General features: G+C 38.9%; 1 protein-coding gene and 1 non-coding gene across 2 annotated transcripts in view; one reads left to right on the top strand and one right to left on the bottom strand.

Annotated features, from left to right (window-relative positions):
• Window positions 1-1,156: 1,156 nt before the first annotated feature.
• trnav-uac (transfer RNA valine (anticodon UAC)) lies at window positions 1,157-1,229 on the bottom strand. Its single transcript has one exon. It is a non-coding gene; the product is annotated as a tRNA-Val (tRNA).
• Window positions 1,230-7,491: 6,262 nt separating this feature from the next.
• The window catches only part of tenm2b (teneurin transmembrane protein 2b), a 152,927-nt gene continuing 139,688 nt past the window's right edge, over window positions 7,492-20,730 (top strand). The window contains exons 1-2 of the mRNA XM_030781080.1: window positions 7,492-7,724; window positions 18,221-18,492. Of these exons, the coding sequence (XP_030636940.1) occupies window positions 7,492-7,724; window positions 18,221-18,492 (505 nt within the window). The remainder of the gene's footprint in view (window positions 7,725-18,220; window positions 18,493-20,730) is intronic.

The following is a 20,730-nucleotide window of genomic DNA, read 5'->3' as shown; positions in this document are numbered from 1 at the left end:
CTGATCTCTCTATAAATTTCTGGATCATCACTCTCTCTCTCTCTGTCTCTCTCTCTCTCTCTCTCTCTCTCTCTCTCTCTTTCTCTCTCTCTCTCTCTCTCAATGTGTGTTCTGCCTCAATAGCCTCCACAGTGTCTTGAGTTTCTTTCTGTTCTGTGTGTGTGTGTGTGTGTGTGTGTGTGTCTTTGAGAGAGAGCGAGAGAGACTGAGGGAGAGAAAGAGTATGTATGTGTCCTTGTGTTCTGACAACAGCTGTAAAATATGCTTTCCAGCCATTACGTTTGCCATACTGAAATGGGATTAAAGTATAATTGCTAGGTTATTTTTTTTTTTTATCTTTTCTGTAAAAGCCAGCAGGTTAACATTACACCAAACTGAATCCCCCCTCTGGTCTAGCACAACTGCTTCTCCATAGACCCTCTGACCCCCTGTATAATATAAAAGGCATTTATAGTGCATTGCAGAAGGGACAATGTTTGCTTAAGATCTTAATGATAGGTCGAAAGCAGAACTTTTCTAAAGAGAATGACAGTTGTTGATACACATTCTCTTTAGTATCACAAGAAATATGAAGAATGGTATTTGGATAATTTCCCGAAGTGGATTATTGCTTTAGCCCTCACAGCATGTTTTCACTCCTCTTTTCTCTATAATGCATCAGTCATCAAGGGTGATTTAATTACACCTTTTTGATTCCTTTTCAAAAGATTTTAAATCTATTATAATGTGGTTTGTTTAGCACAATCTCTTATCCAGAGCAACTTACAATTTCATTTATGTTGAGAAAAATATGTCACCATCAGTTAGAGAACCCCTCCATGAAGAAGTGCTATAATTCTTTTTTTTTTTTCTTAATATAAGTACCACTAGAGCAGTGAAATAATCTTGGTTCAGGACAACAATCTTGAAGGATGAGTTTTCATTCGTTAGCAGAAGATAGGGAGGGACTCAGCGGTTCTCTCATCAGTGAGAAGATTGTTCCAATGTTTTGGAGCAAGAATTGAGAAATGTTCTCGAGGTACAAGTTACAGAAACATGTAGTCATAGAAAAAGCAGGAATTCAAATGATACTGAGTGAAGTGATATTGCTTGTATGTAAAAGTAAACCTTTGTCTCAGAGCAGGCTGGTTTGTCTCCACTAATGGTGCTGAAAGCATGGTTCCACTGGGACTTAAACCCAGGACCTTCTGCATGTAAAGCAGACATGATAACCACTAAACTATGGAGCCCTGTTTTGCTGTCTCTTACATTTGTTTTGTGATCAGTAAAAAATAAATAGCTGAAATAAGCAAAGATTTTTGTGGGGATTGTTAGTATCATTACACTGAGCCAAAACACTGAAATCCAGTTATCTTTAAAGAAGATGCAACATGTTTATTAAAATTATCAGTCATTTTCAAAGAGCTGTCTGAATCCATTTTGGATCTGGATTGCAACTTCAAATCTCACAAAAAATATTTAGACCATAGAGCTCAGTCTGACTGATGGACACATTCCAGTGTGCTGCCAGTCTCTTGTGATGCTAATCCTGTTAAAGTCTTTCAGGAACTTCCTGTCTCTTCATCTCTAGATCGGAGGACCTAAGTTTGGAAATCCTACCGTGATAGAGGTGGAACTTGGAAAGGGGAAACAGAGTCAGAGAAAGAGAAAGGTGGTTAGATTTGATTTCTGATCAACCCTTATTAGTGTGCTCTCATTAAACAACATTTAAAAGCTATAAGAAACTCAGCATTACCAATTCTGACTGATCAGAAGCCAAAATCATTGGACCAAATGCCCCTCCCCCTCAACTTAATATTCTATATCCCACTCTTTCCATTTCAAACTGAAATCCAGTAAGCTCCTGACTAATTTAGAGTAAGTACGTCTTATTCGTATTCAAACCTATATGAGCCCGACTGGCATACATGTAATATTTTTTTTGTCTTCCATGTGGCAAGTTTGGCCCGACTAACTGCTTAATTATGCTAATGGATGTCTATAGGTGTCAGTTAGAAATTCATTATCCATACCCTGAAGGCAGTTAAGAAAAGATTTCTAAATTTTTTTCACAATATGAATTTAACATCCTGGCATTTCCTCATGGCATATGGATTCACTCCCCATCACTTGAACCTAATACTTTTTTTTTTTTTACTTACTGTATTACTGTATCCATGGATCAATAATGTAAGTCAACTGCACAGTTCTCTATGGGAGGCTTGTACAAGTACCTGCAGTGTACTTTCATTGTAAAACATGGTTCAAACCACTTCAAAACTCTATTCTGAAGGTAAAAACTAAAGAGCAATCACTGTGGGCTGTTTGATGAGGTACTAGTTATATAAAGTCTACTCTTGGAGCACTCTATTCAGGTTTTATCAGTGCTGAAGTTTTGAAAGAAAGAGAGAGAGAGAAAAAGAAATTGAAGTTCTCTTTCTGCATGGTCAAAGCAAACAGATGGCTCAGAGCTATTAAGGTGCTGATTCATATGTCCACTCAGTGCAAAGCTTGACCTTTTGAAGGCAACGTCAGATTAATCTTGCTGGAGTCTGCAGATGAGGCACCGATATAACCGTAGCGTTGCCTGGACTCAACTCCTTTGTGGCTTCACATGTCTTTTTTGTAACGAATAACAAGGTTAAGTAAACAATGCTGTCTCCCTCCTCTGGAGCCAATACTCTTCAGACATGTAGGAATGCTGAGAGCTGTGTCGCTGTTAGCAGCGACAGACCTGACACCTCACTGATCCATCACGAGTCGTATGTTCTGTGGCACTCAGACATGGGTGGGAAAACAAGACTTTGGACATCTTCCAGCACTGCAATGTACAATGTCAAAAATTTTCTTCTATGCCGTTTGCTTAGCTATACTCTGCCATGCTCATCCGATAAAGCCTCTTGAGCCATTGAATAAAGAGGTCACCCCACCCAGATGATGTCACTCAAAAAAGAGGAAGAAAAAAAGAAAAAGAAAGGGAAAAAAAGGTCTTTGTGGGGTGGCATATTTAACATTGTCATTGTCTTGTTCTTGTTAACAGTGTCAAAAGTGCAGAGTCACTTCAACATTTGAGAAGACTGGGACTTTGAGAATCTCTTTTTGTAACAGTTTTATCGTAACGCGTGCATGCTATTCTGACATTTGCACTCTAAAAGAACAATTTTCTGTCCAACAATTCAGATAATAGTTGCATACATGAACCTCTTCATACTCCAGAATTGATTGATGAGTGCATGCAATTTCACGGCCTCTACCTCAGCACTTTAAGTGATCCCATGCTATCCTCCTGGAACAGGCTTGAATAATCTGTGCAGGACAGTGTTGTTCAGCCCACACAGTGGACATGGATGTGTCATACTCTCATGTGCTCCAGACAGGTATTCTGACTCTTAACTATGCTCAGACTGACCACCTGACAACTGTTGTTTCCAGTAGGTTTTCATTTTTTTGGGAAATAGCTTTTTTTGCTTACATGGTGAGAGCTTCATTGTCTGACAGCTGTACCCTTGCATTAGATTAGTACCTGTGTGGCTGTGTTATTTTAAAGAAAGAACAAAAAATTCAGAATACTTTGCAGAAACAGGACTTAAATTGGTCAACAATTTCCCCTTTCTCCTCTCCTCTCCTCTCCTCTCCCCCTCCCTTTGCTGTACTCTTTTTTTCCTCTTCTCCATTTTTCTTTCCCATTTTACACTCCTCTCATCACCTCTTCTCTGCACACTCCTCTCCACCCGTCACTCTCCACCTCTCCTATCTGTAATTGAGCAATTAATAGCAACAGTTGGGTGTCCTGCACTTGCTGGTTGGCGGTGTTGTCTCGGCAATCTCACAGAGACTGCTCAGTTCCTTTCTTTCCAGGCAGATTAAAGGTGTGTTGCTCTGTTGTCCAGGATGGATTTGAGGATTAGTTGTAAAAGAGCATCAGGGAAGTGAATACTGTGGAGAGCCAAAAGATTTTCTGTCTCCTCTTTTGTTGTTGTTGTTTTTTTGTTTTGTTTTTTGTTTTTTTGTGTGTTTTTTTGCCCCCCTCAACATAGCACAGTGGGTCACACAGTCTCTCGCCCAGTTTCTCACATATTGACATGTCAGTGAAATTTTTGGTCTTGTGCTCAAACCATTGACTTGAACACTAAGTTTATTCAACACTACTGCATTCTGTACACACACGTACATACACACACACACATATATTTTGCTGAGGATTCCTGTAAAGATACCAGGTTTCAACTGTTTTCAAAGCGGTTCTATGGTCAATAATTGTTATTTTAAACTTATTTCTGAGATTCAGAGCGATTACACGGTCAAGGCCTATCAAATCCGGGGGTTATATTTGAGGTATTATGTTGTGTTTATGTGTCTCTGTTTGTATATGTGTGTGGGCAGGACTCTTCGTTTATTTATCATTTTGAAGTATTTCAGATGGCAAACCTCCACTTCTTCCTGGAATAGCTGGGAGGCTGTAGATTGATCTGTCTATCATTCTATAATTCATCAAAGTTTACTCTTTTTTCAGCTACACAGCTCAGCTGATCTTTCTCCAAGCTGAAAACTTTGAGCCATTATATTTATATATATATATATATATATATATACTTGGCAAAAGAATCAGTGGTCAAGACAGCAGAACCTTTTGATATGCCATTATATTGCCTGAAGCAATATCAGCATAGAAATACAATGAGAGCCTCAGATGGTAGAACTGTTATGTAGTCCAAAATCATGATATTTATGCATTAAGAAACAGGAAACAGTTCAATGTTAAAGTAATCAAAATAACAAAACATTAGAAAAGTCTGTTTCAGCCAAGTCTTGCATTATTGCCTATTTGCTAAACCTGATGTGTTTTTGCTATGTTTCAGGGCTTGACTATGCAAACAGAAATGAAAAAAAAACAGAACTGAAAAAAACATTTTAATAGAGCAAAAATAAAAACAGAGATAAGATAATTGTTGGTAAATTCAGATTCTGAACAAGAGGTTCAAAAGTTCAAATCTGAACGCTCCACCAAACCTTGGTCTATGAAACTGCAAATGGAACCTATCATCTATTGTTTTTTCAACTAATATTATTAAAGCAGACTATAACTTAGTACCATTTGCCCATAACAAATAGTACTTTTTTCCGGGAAGAGAGATAGACATACAAACAAATAAAGTCCAAAGTAAATCTGTTTTTGTTTTATTTATTTATTTATTTATTTATTTATTTATTTATTGATCTATTTGTTTGTTTCTTTATATTGCTTATTTATTTATTTATTTATTTCCATTTTATTTCACAGGTCTCAGAAATGTTATGTTGTTGGTGAAATATAAGCACTGAAATCTTAAAATCTTGATTCTACTCAGAAAAAACCCAGAGGGGGAAAAATCGGTTTGATTTGTGAAGCTACAGTTTTTTCAACTGCCCTGATGCCACCCTCTTCTTCTTCAAAGACAAAATCATGTGGCAGACCACTAACAATTATCTGAGCTGAACTGCATATCTGAGTGTTTTCCTGCCCTCTGAGTTTAGTGTAACCTAGCTCCAGTGCCATACAGTGCCTATCTGAACTGGGCTTTCACAAGACAGGCCGCAATGCATGGTGGTCTAAGTCGATTGATGTAGGATACAGCCACTGTACACTACATTTTGCCGTGCCTCGCGACGATTTTCTAGTGTACTATATAATGTCATAAATTTACAGTTGAGATTTTGAACAGCACTACATGCTGTTAATGGCTGCACTATATAGTGGTTGAGTGCACATTTTGAACACAGCTCTAGTTTAACTCAGCTGCTAAACTGATTATTAAGCCTTTAACAAGCTAAATCAGGTAAGTTAGCATTAAATGAAACTAAAATGTAGAAGAAGGAGATGTAAGTACAAATTAGAAAATACTTATCTACAGTAGAATCACTAAACACTCTCACAATACCTGTCTCATTGTTCAGTCACTGGTTTTTGGTTTTTTTTTGGGTTTTTTTATAGAGAGCGGTGAGGAGTTTCTTTTGTGCAAATACCAGTTGCTAGGCAATTAGCATAACAAAACAGCCTCTCGTAACGCAAAGGAGTCAGTATTGAAAGTATTGACCGGTCAATGCACTACATGCTCTCACAGCACAATTTGCCAAGCGTAGTTTTCAATTACCCTGTTACAAAATTGATTTTCTCTTTGTCTGAAGCTGCAAAATATCAAATGAGTATAATAAATCTTTAGAGTCTGAATGATGCTGGTTGAGCGTGAAACTAGAAACCATGGAAACCATTTCCACATATGCATGATATGCTCTCTGAAGCACGTCCCACTCTGTCGCATCATTCCCTGTGATTGCTGTAGAGTTTTCAGGATGCCAAAGGAGCAATAAATTAGAAGAGTGTGATGAAGTCTGTTCCCTACATGGCAAAAGCCTCAGTCAAGTGTGTCACGTGTGAAGCCAAAGACTCATGTTTTTCCATTTCATGAACTGTGTAGAATGGCCAAGTGACATAGCATTCTATGAGGACATCAGTATGCACCTGATTCTATCTGCATCTTACTGTCAGTTACCATAATTTTGTAAGAAGGGAAGAGGAACCTTGGTTGACTCACCCTCCCAAATGACACAGGCCTTTATGGTGCTCGGGACTTGTGTTACAGGCTGAATTTGAATGATGAATGTAGTAGGCAAGGCACAGTGCACCTGTGCAATGTTAGGTGGTGCTTTGACCAGGTGCATGATTGGGTAATCCTGGAATATTGGCTTCAATGCCTTTTTGTTATATGAAATGCTTTTTATTGATTAACTCCAAGCCAGCACTGGTGTGGGAATGTTGTTTGTTTTATTCAGCCAAAGAGCTGAAATATTTAGATGATTACTGGTTCTAGGTGGCTCCTTGGTCTGGTTAACTGAACACGGTCACACAGATGCAGAGTGGGAGGGTGTCAGTTTGACAGTCTGGCCATTCCTATCACTCTCTATCCTCTTCTCTCTCTTTCTGTCTCATATCTCACTCTCTACATTTTTATCTCTCTGATACTGCTTTCTCTCACCCACTCTCTGCTCTCTCTCTCTCTTTCTCTCTTTCTCTTTCTCATACCTTACTGACCTCTCTTTCATTTCATACTTCTTCCATACCACCGTTTTCATCATACCCGTCCAGCTCTGTCATATGAGAGCTGGTTTCTCTTTAGTGTGGCCTTGTTTAACAGACGTCTAGTCTGTGTGAGAGCAACTTTCTCTGCATGTTTCCTTTCATCTCTGTGATCCATACTGAGGAAAGTGAAGGTCTTTGAATGAAACTGGATGTGCTCAATATTATGCTTCCTGACTCTTTTGAGTGTCATTTTTTATGTTTTCATACAATTTCATATAGTTTTTAATACCATTTATCATACTCTTTTTTCTCTCAACAGTGCACTGATACTCTTTCAATAGGACTATGTCAATACTGCGTTTAACATCAGTAAAGCTCAGTCTCTCTGACTCCCCCTGCAGGTGATTGACAATTTTGTCACCAAGCCTCCTGGGAGCTGATTGGCTCCTGCCGTGATGGACCTGAAGGACAGGCGACAGCATTCGCTGACCCGAGGTCGGTGCCGGAAAGAAATGCATTACGCCATATCGTCTGTGGGCGAGGAGGAGTGCTGTGTGACTACCCAGGGTTCTCTCAGCTCCTGCAGCACATTCAAGGCCTACGAGCCAGGAGCTCGTCTGGGCTACAGAGAGTGTGTGGCTGAGCTGGTGTATCATGAGGCAGAGGAGTACATCCAGCAAGGTAGGGAGTAGTGATATTGTTTTTTTGTTGTTTTTTTTTATCCACAACCTCTGTCGCTTTCCCTGTCTGTATTGCTCCCCATATCTCTTCCTCTCTCTCTCTCTCTCTCTCTCTCTCTCTCTATCTCTCACGAAACTCTTGTTTGCTATTCATTTTTGTTGTTGTTGTTGTTTTTTTATCAGCTTCTCTCAAAAAAAATCTCCATCCATTCTTATCTGTATGTTCTTATCTGTCTCAGTTACTTGATGTCTCAGTTACATGCCGTCTCATTTGAATTTTGTTTGTATTTTATTTATGTTTCCCCCTTTTCTGTGTTACCGTTTCTGTCTTGCTGACTCACTCTTCCTAGCTGTTTTGTTTGTCGTTCTGTCTCATTTTCTTTTGTCTCACTCGCTTACTAAACATATTAACTTTTCTCACTCATGTTGCAATTCTGATTTTTGTTTGTCTGTTTCTTTCTTTCTTTTCAAGTCTGTTTGTGCTTGAAGTAAGTCAATTTGTCTTCAAAGAGCCTGCAGAAACTCCATTACGCATTACATATAACTTCACCAAAACCCAGACACAAGAGAGTATGGAAAGGGTTGGTATTTGATACCCGGCTGAGGATTTCTATCTTTGGTGCTGTAGTGAAACTAAATCCATTAAAAAGTCATTTTTGTGAAAGAAGTGGTGAATAAAGTCAGCATGATTGTTCATAAATCATCAGATTTAATTTGCAGTTATTAAAACTATCTGTATGCATCCATGGGTACTGTTCTGTGTTCTTGCTGTTATCCACATCATATGTGGATGCAAGTGAGATAATGCTAACTAAAGTGAGCCCCTGTGAGGAGAGACTTTAAAAAAACAGCCACTGGTTTACCCTCAATGAGGTCAATATTTTATTAATCCATCACAACATAGCCAATTCTTGTTTTTTACAAAGATTCAAACTTACAAAAAGGCAGGAACTACATATCTTTTTTTTCATTATCTTTATTGATAAATATCGGAAATGAAGATGATAATGAAGAAGAAGAAGAAGAAGAAGAAGAAGAAGAAGAAGAAGAATTTGAAGTTACTATATTTTAGTGAAACTGTCCTGGAGTTTGTTGATGGATGGACCTTGAGTGTCTCAGCGGCAGATCAGACATGACAACAAGTGAAGAGATTCACCCGATTCATTCCAGGTTTAGTTGTTCTTTAGACATATGAAGTATCATCTCTGGGCTCCATTCCTTGTAGGTGGCTCAACTTATCTAAGCCCTTCACACTCTAGTCAGTTTCAGATAGTGAGAGTGCACGGGTCAGGTCACCTCAGTTCTTTGAAGCCATTCTGTCTCGCCAAAACACTCTCAAGATGAGCCGACCACCGAAACTGAAATTTGTTGTGTCGGTCGAACAACAAAAGACAAAATATAGCTTACATAGTATGCAGTCTATCACCTAGACGTACACTTTCCCTGATACGGTCATTGGATTTGTGACCCTGGGGGTCTAAGCATATATGTTTCAGAAATAGGTTGCTTTGGACCAGAGGGCAACGTTGTTACTGGTGACAGAGAAAGAGAATGATCCTTAACTGTTTCCTCCACATTCCCTATCTCTGCAACACTCATGGAAGTCTCCGCTGAGTAGAAATCATTTATTTTAAGCAAGAAGAAGACAGAAAAAAACATACACATTAACCTACAAGTAATCAACTGAAATAATTTGGTATATAAATACTGGTTCTTTTTAATATCAGACTTCGCATGTTTCACGTATCTGTTCATAAGTGCCAGCAATTTGTCAGTCAGTTGGTGAAATGTAGAGAGAGAAGTAGGACGATGATCAAAAGCAGCTAATTTCTAAGTTACAATTCAAATGAAAACATTGTGATTAAGCCCTACGTAAAGTGTTCAACTGAAAATGCAGTCATTAAGTACTTTAAATTAACAACTGCTGCACCTGTGTGACTGACGAAGCTGGCAAAAGCTTTGACCCAGATGCATTTTGGGGGCACTAGTTTAAAAGTTGGAGAACTTTCATTTGATAACTACAGAAACTTCCACACAGGCCCCGGTTAAGTCTCATTAAAAAGTCTGTCATTAACTCAATCCTGCACACAACACTGTTGTATGACCAATATATACAACATATTCAAAGGATAAAGCCCTGATAACCTTTAGACGGTAACATATCTGTGCATATCCTGAAAGTTCCTGCCTGGCTTTTCATGGCTGTGCAGTCAGCGCTCTGGCTACCGTCTCCCATAACCTATTCTATCCAGCCCCAATTTCTCATTCCTGCCACGGCAAGCTCATCCATATTCCAACACTTTCCACAGTGCGAGAGAGACAGCCCAGTCCTATCAATATTATATCGGTAGGCCTAGCCCTGCCAAAACACAGGGCTCAGAGGCAAAGGCCAAATATTCCCTTTGTCAATGTAAATGATCTCTAATTGCAGTGAGAAAGAAAAGAAAAAAGAAAACATTATGTGAACCATACTTCATTACATTAACATGCACATAAGGGCAATGATCATTATAGCGGCGGCGGGGGCGGGGGATGGGGGGGTAGCACTCATGCATTATTTGCTTTGTTATCTCATTTTCTGTTGGAAAATGAGCATTGTTATTTGGTTGGCTTTGATAACAAATGGATCTTATATGAAAATGTCACTTCGAAAAAGTCAATAGGAACCCCGCCATCTAGCACAAACGCATAAACTTAATGTTCTGCTGTGTTTGGCTAATGCGTTCCTCAGTCTGTCCCTGCATTTTGATGACATAAGTGCTTGGTACCAGATGTCACCAGGGCAACAAAGTGTCCTTAAGGGACAGATAGGAGGCTTTGGAGGGGCCTTGACAGTCCACATGGTCCTGGTTTCCACATAACCATTATGACCATCCAACTACCTTGGCATCTCCCTCACCATATGGCCCCAAAAATGTGACTGAGTACCCCACCCTGAACATGGCCACAGGCCACCAGAGTAGTGCATACAAATTTCTCTGTTCTCCCAATGGAGGAGCAAGAGGGTTAAAAAATGCATTCCATCAAAGTCTAGATCAGTCCAAAATACATAAATAAATCAAATATGATTGTGCATTGACAGGAATGGAGAGTTGTAAACTAAAAAAGGAATTTTAAAAATTATACTGCTTAATAAAATACTGTTTCCTGTTTCATTCTGATATAAACACATAGATAAAAAAAAGAATAAATAATATAGCCATGTAAAAAATTAATTAGGGGAGTAAATAAAGCACACAACACAGATAATATCAACTTGTTAAGGATTAACAAGAGTAGAGCAGAACTAGAATTATAATTTAGGTCAGTATACCTTAGTGGTTCTTTCCAAGTTTTGTGAAATGACTCCAGTCCATCCTTAAGATGAAATCTTTGCTTCTGATAGCATATCTGGCTTAGTGATACAAGGTCTCTAACCATGATCAGTCCCCTTGAGAGGTTTTTCCCCAGTCCATTTTATCATTATAGCTTTCCTTCCTAGCATCAAGGATGGTTGACTAATATTCTAATGATCACTGAGCTGAGGGGACGTTCCTTCAAGTAAACACATGAGTGGAGCAGTCTGCAGAGGTTGCTTACAGATTTTCAAGAGTTTTACAAACAGCTACTCAAAGGCGTTTTATATCTTTACACTCCCAGAAGATAGCAGTCTTTCTGCCGCTTGGAGACTCTTATTTGCTAACTTTTCAATGAAACTTTGTACACTGTCTTGAACCACATTTTTTTTAATCTAATGCAATTTGAGATTTCTGTAGGCACCATAAATAATATAAGCCCAAATATCATCATCATCAGTGTGGAGTGGCTGATTCCCCCTCCAGGTCATCTGTTCTCTCTCTCTCTCTCTCTCTCTCTCTCTCTCTCTCCTCTTTCTTTCTCTGTGCCTGTTTACTTCATTGAGTATAATGTAGATATTAAATTCGTGGAACCTGAAAGCCTACAAAAAAAAAAAAAAACTCTGGAAATAGTGTAGTTTCAAGGCTACAATTCCAGGTGAAAAATGATGGCCTCGGTTGGAGTTTAGTGGAATTTTGTGGGAATTCAGTAATGGGCAAAGAGCTTGGCAGATATTAAGAAATCATATTTATACCTGCTCGGTGCCAATAATCAGCTTGTCAGGTTTATCCACCAGTGACCGCAGGACGAACAAAGGCCTGTGATAATCAGAGATTTTTCGATAACTGTCCATGTCTTGACAGCATTACAAGATGTGTAGGTTTTCTTTAGCCCCAGAAGGGAGATGCAGATTAACTAGGACAATGGCTTTATAAAAACCTATTTCCTTTGGACCCTTGGGCATCTATCAAAACAGGTTTATATAGCTGCATGTGGTTTTACAATGTTCCCAATGGTTTTATCTCTGATTTATGGACATTTATTTTATGATGACCCAAAATGACCCAAACTGTTGTACGCAGTAATGATTTCCAGTACGGCGCATTCAGGATTTATTACAGTAAGCAGTACTTTATCATTTTTGTTATTTACCGCTTAAATGAACCCGCACATGTGAGGTTTTTACCCAATGTATATTGCAAGAGGTTTGGTTGCTACAGAAAATACAAACAGCAACAAATTGCACCCCTGTTGCAAACCTCCTTGCAAATCAAGTCGATAGTTTGTCAGACAAGTAGATGCTGTTTGTCATGGGTTCAACATTTGAGTGAGACTTAAAATCGATTAAATCAACTTAGAAAATTATCCATATTGCCAAACTGTCTCATCACCTCAGACATATCTTAATTCCACTCTATTGAATATTTTAAAGGATAATTAGTTGCTTTTGTTTCAGTCCAACTCAATAATCACCCTTTTCAGAAAAGATTTGTAAGCCATTTTAGGCCGGGGTCGGTCACCTCTGGATGATTATACTGAAAATTGGTATCATAATGTTCATGTTAACATATATTAATATTTGTCATTTTACAGGTCAGTAGTGTTAGGCTTAGTGAGACTGTGTGAACATATCTCCCTTCAGTTTTTCATCGTGTTGAAGAAACCTGCACTAATTTGTAATCATGATTAATAATATTAGTAATAATGAATCTTTGGGTCCATCTATGAAGCACGTATCACATTTTTGTATGTCAATATTTAATCAGTGAAATGAAAAATAAGATTTGGTCATTAACCTGCTAATGCACACATTAAACATCAAATTTCCAGAGCATGCATCAAAAACAATCACCTTTGATGGCTTCCATTTTAATTGGATGTTGAATGAAGTGTTTTAACTACTTCCATCTCTTACCCAACATCACTTGTCTGTCTTTCTTTTCACTGTTTGCTGCGGAGGTAAGGTGCTCAGTATTGGACTGCTTTTATAGTCTTTTTACTGGCTTTTCACGCAGGTAAAAAGCCAGGGTCAGCCCATACTTAGAGGACACGTACATGTTTAGCAAGACAATACAGGGTTCTGGCTAGTGGACACATTTTATTTCTGAGTGCTAGGACAGTAACATCTTTGTGTTTCTGCCACTCAAGTTCAGAGCTGGGGAGAAATTCAAATTGAATGAAATGAATAAATGAATATAAGTCCTATTTTTGAGAAGATTTTAGTTTAGTTTAGTTTAGTTTAGTTTAGTTTCAAACCAGGCCCATTTGACTAAATAACCTGATCAACTATCATTGGAGCATTACATTCACCTTTCTTCATTTTTTCAGCCCATAGTCTATACATTCACACCTTAAAGAGTGAAGCCTTCACCTTTAGCTTGTTAGAAAAACTTTGGAGGAAAAGTTTTTATAAGGTTATGCTGACTACTTTTCAGGAGCCTTTGGCATTCAAGTCTCATAGTTCAGCACTGCTCTCTCTCTCTCTCTCTCTCTCTCTCTCTCTCTGTCTGTCTTTCCACCACTTATTGCAGCCCTATTAGACCCCAACACCTGGGCTCTCTTAGCCCATAAGTAGCTCTCTGATTATTCCGCTTAAAATCACCCTCCCTCTCCCTCTCCCTCTCCCTACAACCTTAATAGACTCTAGTGTGGACTTCCAGGAGTGCATAAGCCTTGAAAATTAGCCCATCTTTGAAAATCAGTCATTTTGTTACAGAGGCAGTTCCTTTTTTTTTTTTTTTTTTGCTGTTGTCTTTTTTCCCCCCCTCTAGACCAATTTAACGTGATGCCTTCAATTCACTGATTTCTGACACAGTATTTTTCTCACTTGCCAAATTAGCTATCTAAACCTGTTATATGTAATTATCTGTAGAGGTGATTCATAATGGGTGCCAAAACATGAACTGCATCCCCATTTTCTTGACTCTTGTTGTTATATTGTGTTGTTGTGGCTTTTCACAGAGGAGATCTGTAGTGCAGTTCATTAATGATGTGAGGACATTTCTCCTCATCCACACTTACATGAGCTCTGTTTTGAGTTGCTACTGTCATAAACACGGAAGGTCAGGATGAAATGGAGAACACGTAATGTGATGGCAAAATAAATAAATAAATAAATAAATAAATAAAATAGCAAAGACAAATCTGAGATGGCTGTGATCTTTTCGCGTGCTTCGAGAACACATTTACGAGAGAAGCAATGTTCAAGCTCTCATGAATAAAAGAAACATAGACTGGGAGACGGCTGTTAGCAGAGCACTGAGCAAAACACTAGCGAGATTGACCCAAACGGTCTATCTAGGGAAGGCTTGAAATGGAGACAGTGCTACTACACAGTTGCTCTCTCTCTCTCTCTCTCTCTCTCTCTCTCGCTCTCTCTCTCTCTCTCTCTCGCTCTCTCTCTTTCTCTCTCTCTCTCTCTCTCTCTGACTCAAACTACCTGATGCAATTCAGGGCACGCCAGCATCTCCTCCTGTTCTGCCATACAGTGATATTGATCTCTGATGGATGGGTCTTACCACTAATAGGATTGACCAAAAAAGAAGAAGTGAGAGAGATCGTGTAGGGTTAGAAGAGAAATGCCTAGGTGCGAGTTTCAAAGGTCACATTTTTATTAAAATCCGGTCGTCCGATATTTACGAAGTAGCGTAGCCCCATGGGGTAGTATAGCAATCAACAGTGGAGAAAAAGAAATGGTCTGTTCTGAAGAAAAGAAAGAAGAAGAATCACTCTGTTATCCTGCTTGACTCCACTGTGTGAGCTGAGCATGGTCTTCATGAAAAAAAAAAAGAAGAGGAAAAAATGAGGCAATGTGCAGCCATGCAAACAAGAGATCTGGAAGAGAGCCAGGAATATAAAGTTATTCGCTTCTATTAGAGGCTATGAGCTTTCATTAAGGGCCATATCCCCCTGGTGCACCTAACAGAACTGAGGGAGCTTTTTCAGACTAAGAGGTTTAAGTGCATTCTCTCTGTTCAGTCCAGACCTATTTCTGAAGTCAAATCTTCCAAAGTCATTATAATTTCCATTAACAGGCAAGGACTCATTCTGGGGTGCACTGAAAGGTTCAAATTATCAGAGGAAGCCAAAGTGCTAGATGGTTGTGTGGAGCTCTGAGTTACTGGAAAGTGTGATGGAGAGTTGATTTCCATCTAGACTCTTTGATTTGGGAGAGTATCTTCTTTGTCATCATGTTACTCACATAGACTGCTTTCACACTATCACCTAGAGGTATGAAGGTTATAAAAAAAAGAAAAAAAGAACAGTCACTCTTGTTCTGGAGCCAGACAAACACATTTTAGTGGAGAAAGGACACTCACTGTGCAGGTGATGAACTGGATTCACCCCCATATTTACAGTTTGAGTTTGTAATAGCCCAATATATATCTCTTCCATTCTCGATATTGTGTGTGCTTGAGTGTGAGAGTAACTGTAAAAAAATATGGGTATCTGTACAAACCTTAGTTTTTTATTGCAAATACACCCTTCACAATTCTCTTTGCAAGGATCTCAAAGGAGATGCGCTGTTGACAGTTGACAACTGAATACAACAGTTGGCTGCAGCACAAGTTTTGCTAAATTTTACCAAATTCTGTACACCTATTTCAAACACCTGGCTTATTTCAGTCGGGTCAGAATACTCCATCATATTAGAGTTCAGAAAATTATTGCCTTTTTAAGTTCTAGATCCTGACAGCCTGTCTAGCTTTATACTTCTTTGACATGCTATCCACAAGCCAAGTTTGGGTTTTTTTGGGGGGGGGTTCATAAAGTACAGTGTACCCCAGTCTCTTGTAACAGTCAGGGTGTGTCCACAGACATGCGAACAATGCTGCGTTGCCATGGGAACCACTCCTTGAACAAATGACAACCTTCTGCTCTCACTGTCTCTATTTCTCAGTCTCTCTCTCTATCTCTCTCTGTGGCACCTGGTGAAAAAGGATATTCACTCTAATGTTCCAGGTGGGAAATAGTGTCAGCGTATTTAATGTGTCCTCACAAAGCAGACTGCAGTCCTCTGGAAGGTTTCCAGGCAGGTGCTGCATCTTATGATCACATTCTCAAGATTATCAAGGGCAGTGGTCACTTTGAAGAACAGAAAAACAGCATTAGTGCGAGCATTTGAAAAATCACTTGTCAGGTTTGAAATTTTAGAATCTGTCCTTTAATCATTTCTGACCTGTGAAAAAATAGAGCTCATTGTATGATTACATCTGAACAAAATGTTCTACGCACCAACTCACAACATGAAGTGTATTTATTCACCGATTTCTTTTCTAGGAGGGACAAAACCACAAATGATGGTGACCTTTCATGAGTGCATATTCATTTATTGAACACTGACAGTGCAGAAACAGCAGTCCTCGGCTAAAAAGAAAAAAAAAAGAGGAGAAATGAATCTGACATGAATGCATTTCAGAACACTTTTATGTTTTATCCCACCAGCTTACGTGTTGCTGCCTCCAATCGGAATCAACTATTTCTTATCAGGTAATCAGAACCAAAAAAGAATGTGCCCTTATATGGACCTGTAAGGACCCCTGCGACTCCTGTAGGAACTTTTTTGTGGGTGTTTCCCCAACCCATCTAAGCCTCTGCTGTGTGACCAGTGAAAAGCTATTTCAAACCCAATATGCTTGCATCTTCTGACCCTTGCTGTTCTACTGTGAGCATCTAATGCTCAGATGCTCTGCCTTGCTCTCCTTTTGTGGTGTGCCTGTATGTTTGTGTAATGCCGGGCAAGAGTTTGACAAACTGTGAAGAATTTACTAGACCATTAACTGTAGTCCAGCGAGTATTAAAGTGATGGTCCACCGGTTTACTAAATTTAATTGACCATGCTCAAAGCAGTTAGCAATCTTTTTTGGGGGTCCGCATCAAAACCCTTGGGATGATTGTTACGTCGCGCAAAATAAGCTACAAATATCTCAGAAACTCAGTGACACACATACGTATCTATCACATGAAATACGACATGCATCTACTGTAAATATGTTGAAAATCATGTAATTTAGTAAAAACAGCTGACTCTTCCTTACATCTACTAAGACTTCTAAGAGCCTGATGCACAATGAGATGTTCCATTTTCTGTTCCCTAAACATTCACTTTGCTTATTGGTTGCTGCTGCAGGGCACCAATCAGTAAGTTATTTTCCCTGATTTTCTGAATCAGTGAGTGGCTGTAATTCAGGGTTACACGCTGTTGTGACTGATGCCCAACTAACATTTCATTTACGAGTCATCGTGGAAATGACCCATATAGAGTGAGTAAATGCTAGTTCAAAAGTTTATCTATAACGTATGACTCTGCGTTTTGCTGAACAGACGCTTGCAGGGAACATTCATCAACCTAATGGTTTAGTTCACACCCTCTCTCCTGTTCTCTCTCTCTCTCCCCCCTCTCCCTGTCTCTCTCTCTCTCTCTCTCTCTCTCTCTCGCGTTCTCTCTCTCTCTCCCCCCTCTCCCCCCTCTCCCTCTCTCTCTCTCTCTCTCTCTCTCTCTCTCTCTCTATCTATCTCTCTCTCTTTCTCCCTATCACTGATAGAAGTACTTACCCAGTACGTTTTATGCTTTTATGTCATGCCAGTCTTGCCAGGGTGGCCTCTTATGGCACATTCAGCACAGATGTATGGATTCTAACTTAAGTTTACATTGGAACACTTTTGTCCTCATAATGTTTGTGACTCATTAATATACAGTAATTCCCTAATTAACTTCTTTTTTTTTTAAATTTGAATTGAATTTACACATTTCAGCTGAAAACAAGATATTGTGCTGGCTGTGCTGGTTTAATTAGTGCAGAAAATATATTGGTTGTGCTTGCCTTTTTTTCTTAATTGCTTTTTTCCTTGAGCTTAAATTTAATTGGACATCTGTTGTGGCATTGATTCACTTTGATGTACTGCAATTTAAGATAATTGTTTCTGCCCAGACTCTATTGTTGCCACATTTTTTTACATGTCTGCTTGTCTCAATCTTCTGTTACTCCTCCATTGTTATTATTATTATTATTATTATTACTATTATTATTATTATAGTGTGCTTATATAAAGCCCACGTTGTGGCAATCCAAGCCAAGCCCTCCATATTTGCACACACACACACACACACACACACACACACAATCCTCTTAATTTGCTTCATTTGTTCTGCTGTTGTTGTAGGGAGTTTCACACTGGCAGAGTTGGGAGTGTGTGAACCGCCCCAGCAGCAGAGCGTGCACTGTTCTGACCTGAGTCTACTGCAGCGTGGACGCTCGCAGAGCGCTGGCACCGGTACCGACTCTGACCCAGAGGGGGCCATGAGCCCAGAGCACGCTATCCAACTGTGGAGTGGCCAAGGCAACAAATCCTGCTGCAGTTCTGGCCTGTCCAGCCGGGAGAACTCTGCCCTCACTCTCACTGACTCCGACAACGAATACAAGAGTGACAATGAATCAGGTAAGCATCAGAGAGAGAGAGAGAGAGAGAGAGAGAGAGGGCTTTGGAACATTGCATTTTTCATTTTTAGGCTCAAACACAATTGCACACAAGTACTTTTCCACCGTTGAATATTTTGATATGTCACTCAAGTGTAATTCAAGAAAACTTCCCTTCATAAAGTGCATACATTATGTTATTCTAGGAAACTGATCCACTTCACTTTAATTTAATTTAGCCTCTGCCAAATAATAACCTTTTGTAAATACCACTCACCCACATGTAGCCATGCTGTTTTTCACTTCCAACAGATTAGTGGCACACCATTTATATTACTGTACACTGTAATTAAAAATTTCATCATCGATTTTCATCCTCTTCTGTTTTGGAATGTGAGATATGTTTACATTTATATTCAAAGAAAATATTTCCAATTTTGAATGAACTTTTGAATGTATAGGACAAAATGTTCAGCTCCTGAAGAGGTGTCAGTGTTGCACTTGCTGTTTTTCATGTGTGAATGTACATTCACTTCAGCCAAAAAGCTCAAAGAGATTCAACAACATTAGAGGCATTCAACAAGATTTTTTAATTATTTTGTGCTTGTTGTAGAAGAGGCATCTCTACTAGAGACTGCTATTCAGAATTCTTGTGTGTGTACATATGTGTGTGTTTGTGTAATTACCACATTATGGTGAATGACATTGAACAGTAAAATATTGATGTGCATTTCCAATAAATGTGAAAGGAATTCTATGTGAGTGGGTTTTATGAAGCCCATCAAAAACACATTTTAAAAAAAAAAAGTGGCTTTAGTTTATTAGCCAAAAATGTCAATACACCATGTGGCTCTAGTTTTTCAGTTCTTTTTTAATTGCTATATAATAAAATGATAATGTCCACAGAGAGAAATCGATGTGAAGCTGAAGCTGATATGCCTACTTTAAAGCCCTTTCAGACATGCATGTTAAAATATTTTAATATGACCCCTAGCAGAAATGAAAAAAGGAGAAGTTACATTATATTATGAATGTGAATATGGATGGATGGATATTGTTACACATCAGTGAAGGTTATAAAAGTATTATTAAACATTTTCATAGAATAGAATAGAAATAAACTCAAATTACCTCTTTTAAATGAATTCTTGCTTATAAAATCAATTCTTAATGAACCCTATGGGCATGATTCAGTACGGCAGGGGCAGCTAGCCTTACTCCTGAAGATGTGCCCACCTGCAGAAATTTCTACCTTTTCTAATCAAACACACCTGGTTCCGCTAATCAGATGCTCCTCAGGACTTTGATTAGATGAATTAGATTTGTCAGAGAATGGCTGCGTTACAACTGCGTGAACTGTGGCCCTCCAGGATGAAGCAACCTCTTATAGTGCAAGATGCTATTCAGACAAAGGTCTTATGAGCAGTTTTCCTGCCTTCTGTTGAGTCAGCCTGTCTGGCTCTCGCTCTCTCAGCCTTTCCATTTTTTTCTCTCTCTGTGACACCAAGTTACTCTGTTGGCTCTCTTTCTTAAACTTGGTCTAAATCACAGATTTGTGAAAGAAAAAAAAAGTGGAAAGTCAGATGTGTCTTTTGCTTTGATTTCCCCTGTGTATGGGGAACAGCATGAAAAGAGAAAGAAAGAATGTGATGAGAGTGCATTTCAGAACACTTTGTTCTGAAGTGTTGTAAACTGGCATAAGCTACCACTGACAAAATGACCCCACCTGCCTGCTAGAGTCACTTACAGGAGTATTTGAATTTACAAAAAAAGATACCTTTTGGATAAGAAGAGCAATTGCTTCTCTGTCGCACTAGGCCTTTTAATGCTTGAAAAAACAAGGGAAAGAATTGCAAAATCAGTTTTATGACATTAGGGACTGGGACAATGTTTCAAGGACAAGTGTGTGTTCTTTCATTCCAAACTACTGCTCTTTGAATAACTTGAAGCTAATCAATAGTTATTTTTGGAGGAGGCCAGAGAAAAGAGCATTACATTTATCAAGATGACAGGTGATAAATGTATGCATTAACCTCTCACCATCTGTCTGTGCACCCTTGTAAGGTCTCCTAAATGAAAAAAAGGTAGTTTTGGTCGCCTTTATAGTATTGTGCAGTAGGAAAATCAGAACAACACTAAGATTCCTTGGTTTGAGTTTTCACAACTACAGTCAATATCTCTGAATTCTAAATATCTCTAAATTCTAGACATCTATTTTCTCTGGGCTCACACTCAAACACATTATGTCTCTTTTGTCCTT

Source organism: Chanos chanos, chromosome 8, assembly GCF_902362185.1.
Source record: "Chanos chanos chromosome 8, fChaCha1.1, whole genome shotgun sequence".
Taxonomy (NCBI): domain Eukaryota; kingdom Metazoa; phylum Chordata; class Actinopteri; order Gonorynchiformes; family Chanidae; genus Chanos; species Chanos chanos.
The sequence above is the reverse complement of the archived record's forward strand: the minus strand, read 5'-3'. Positions and strand labels throughout refer to the sequence as shown.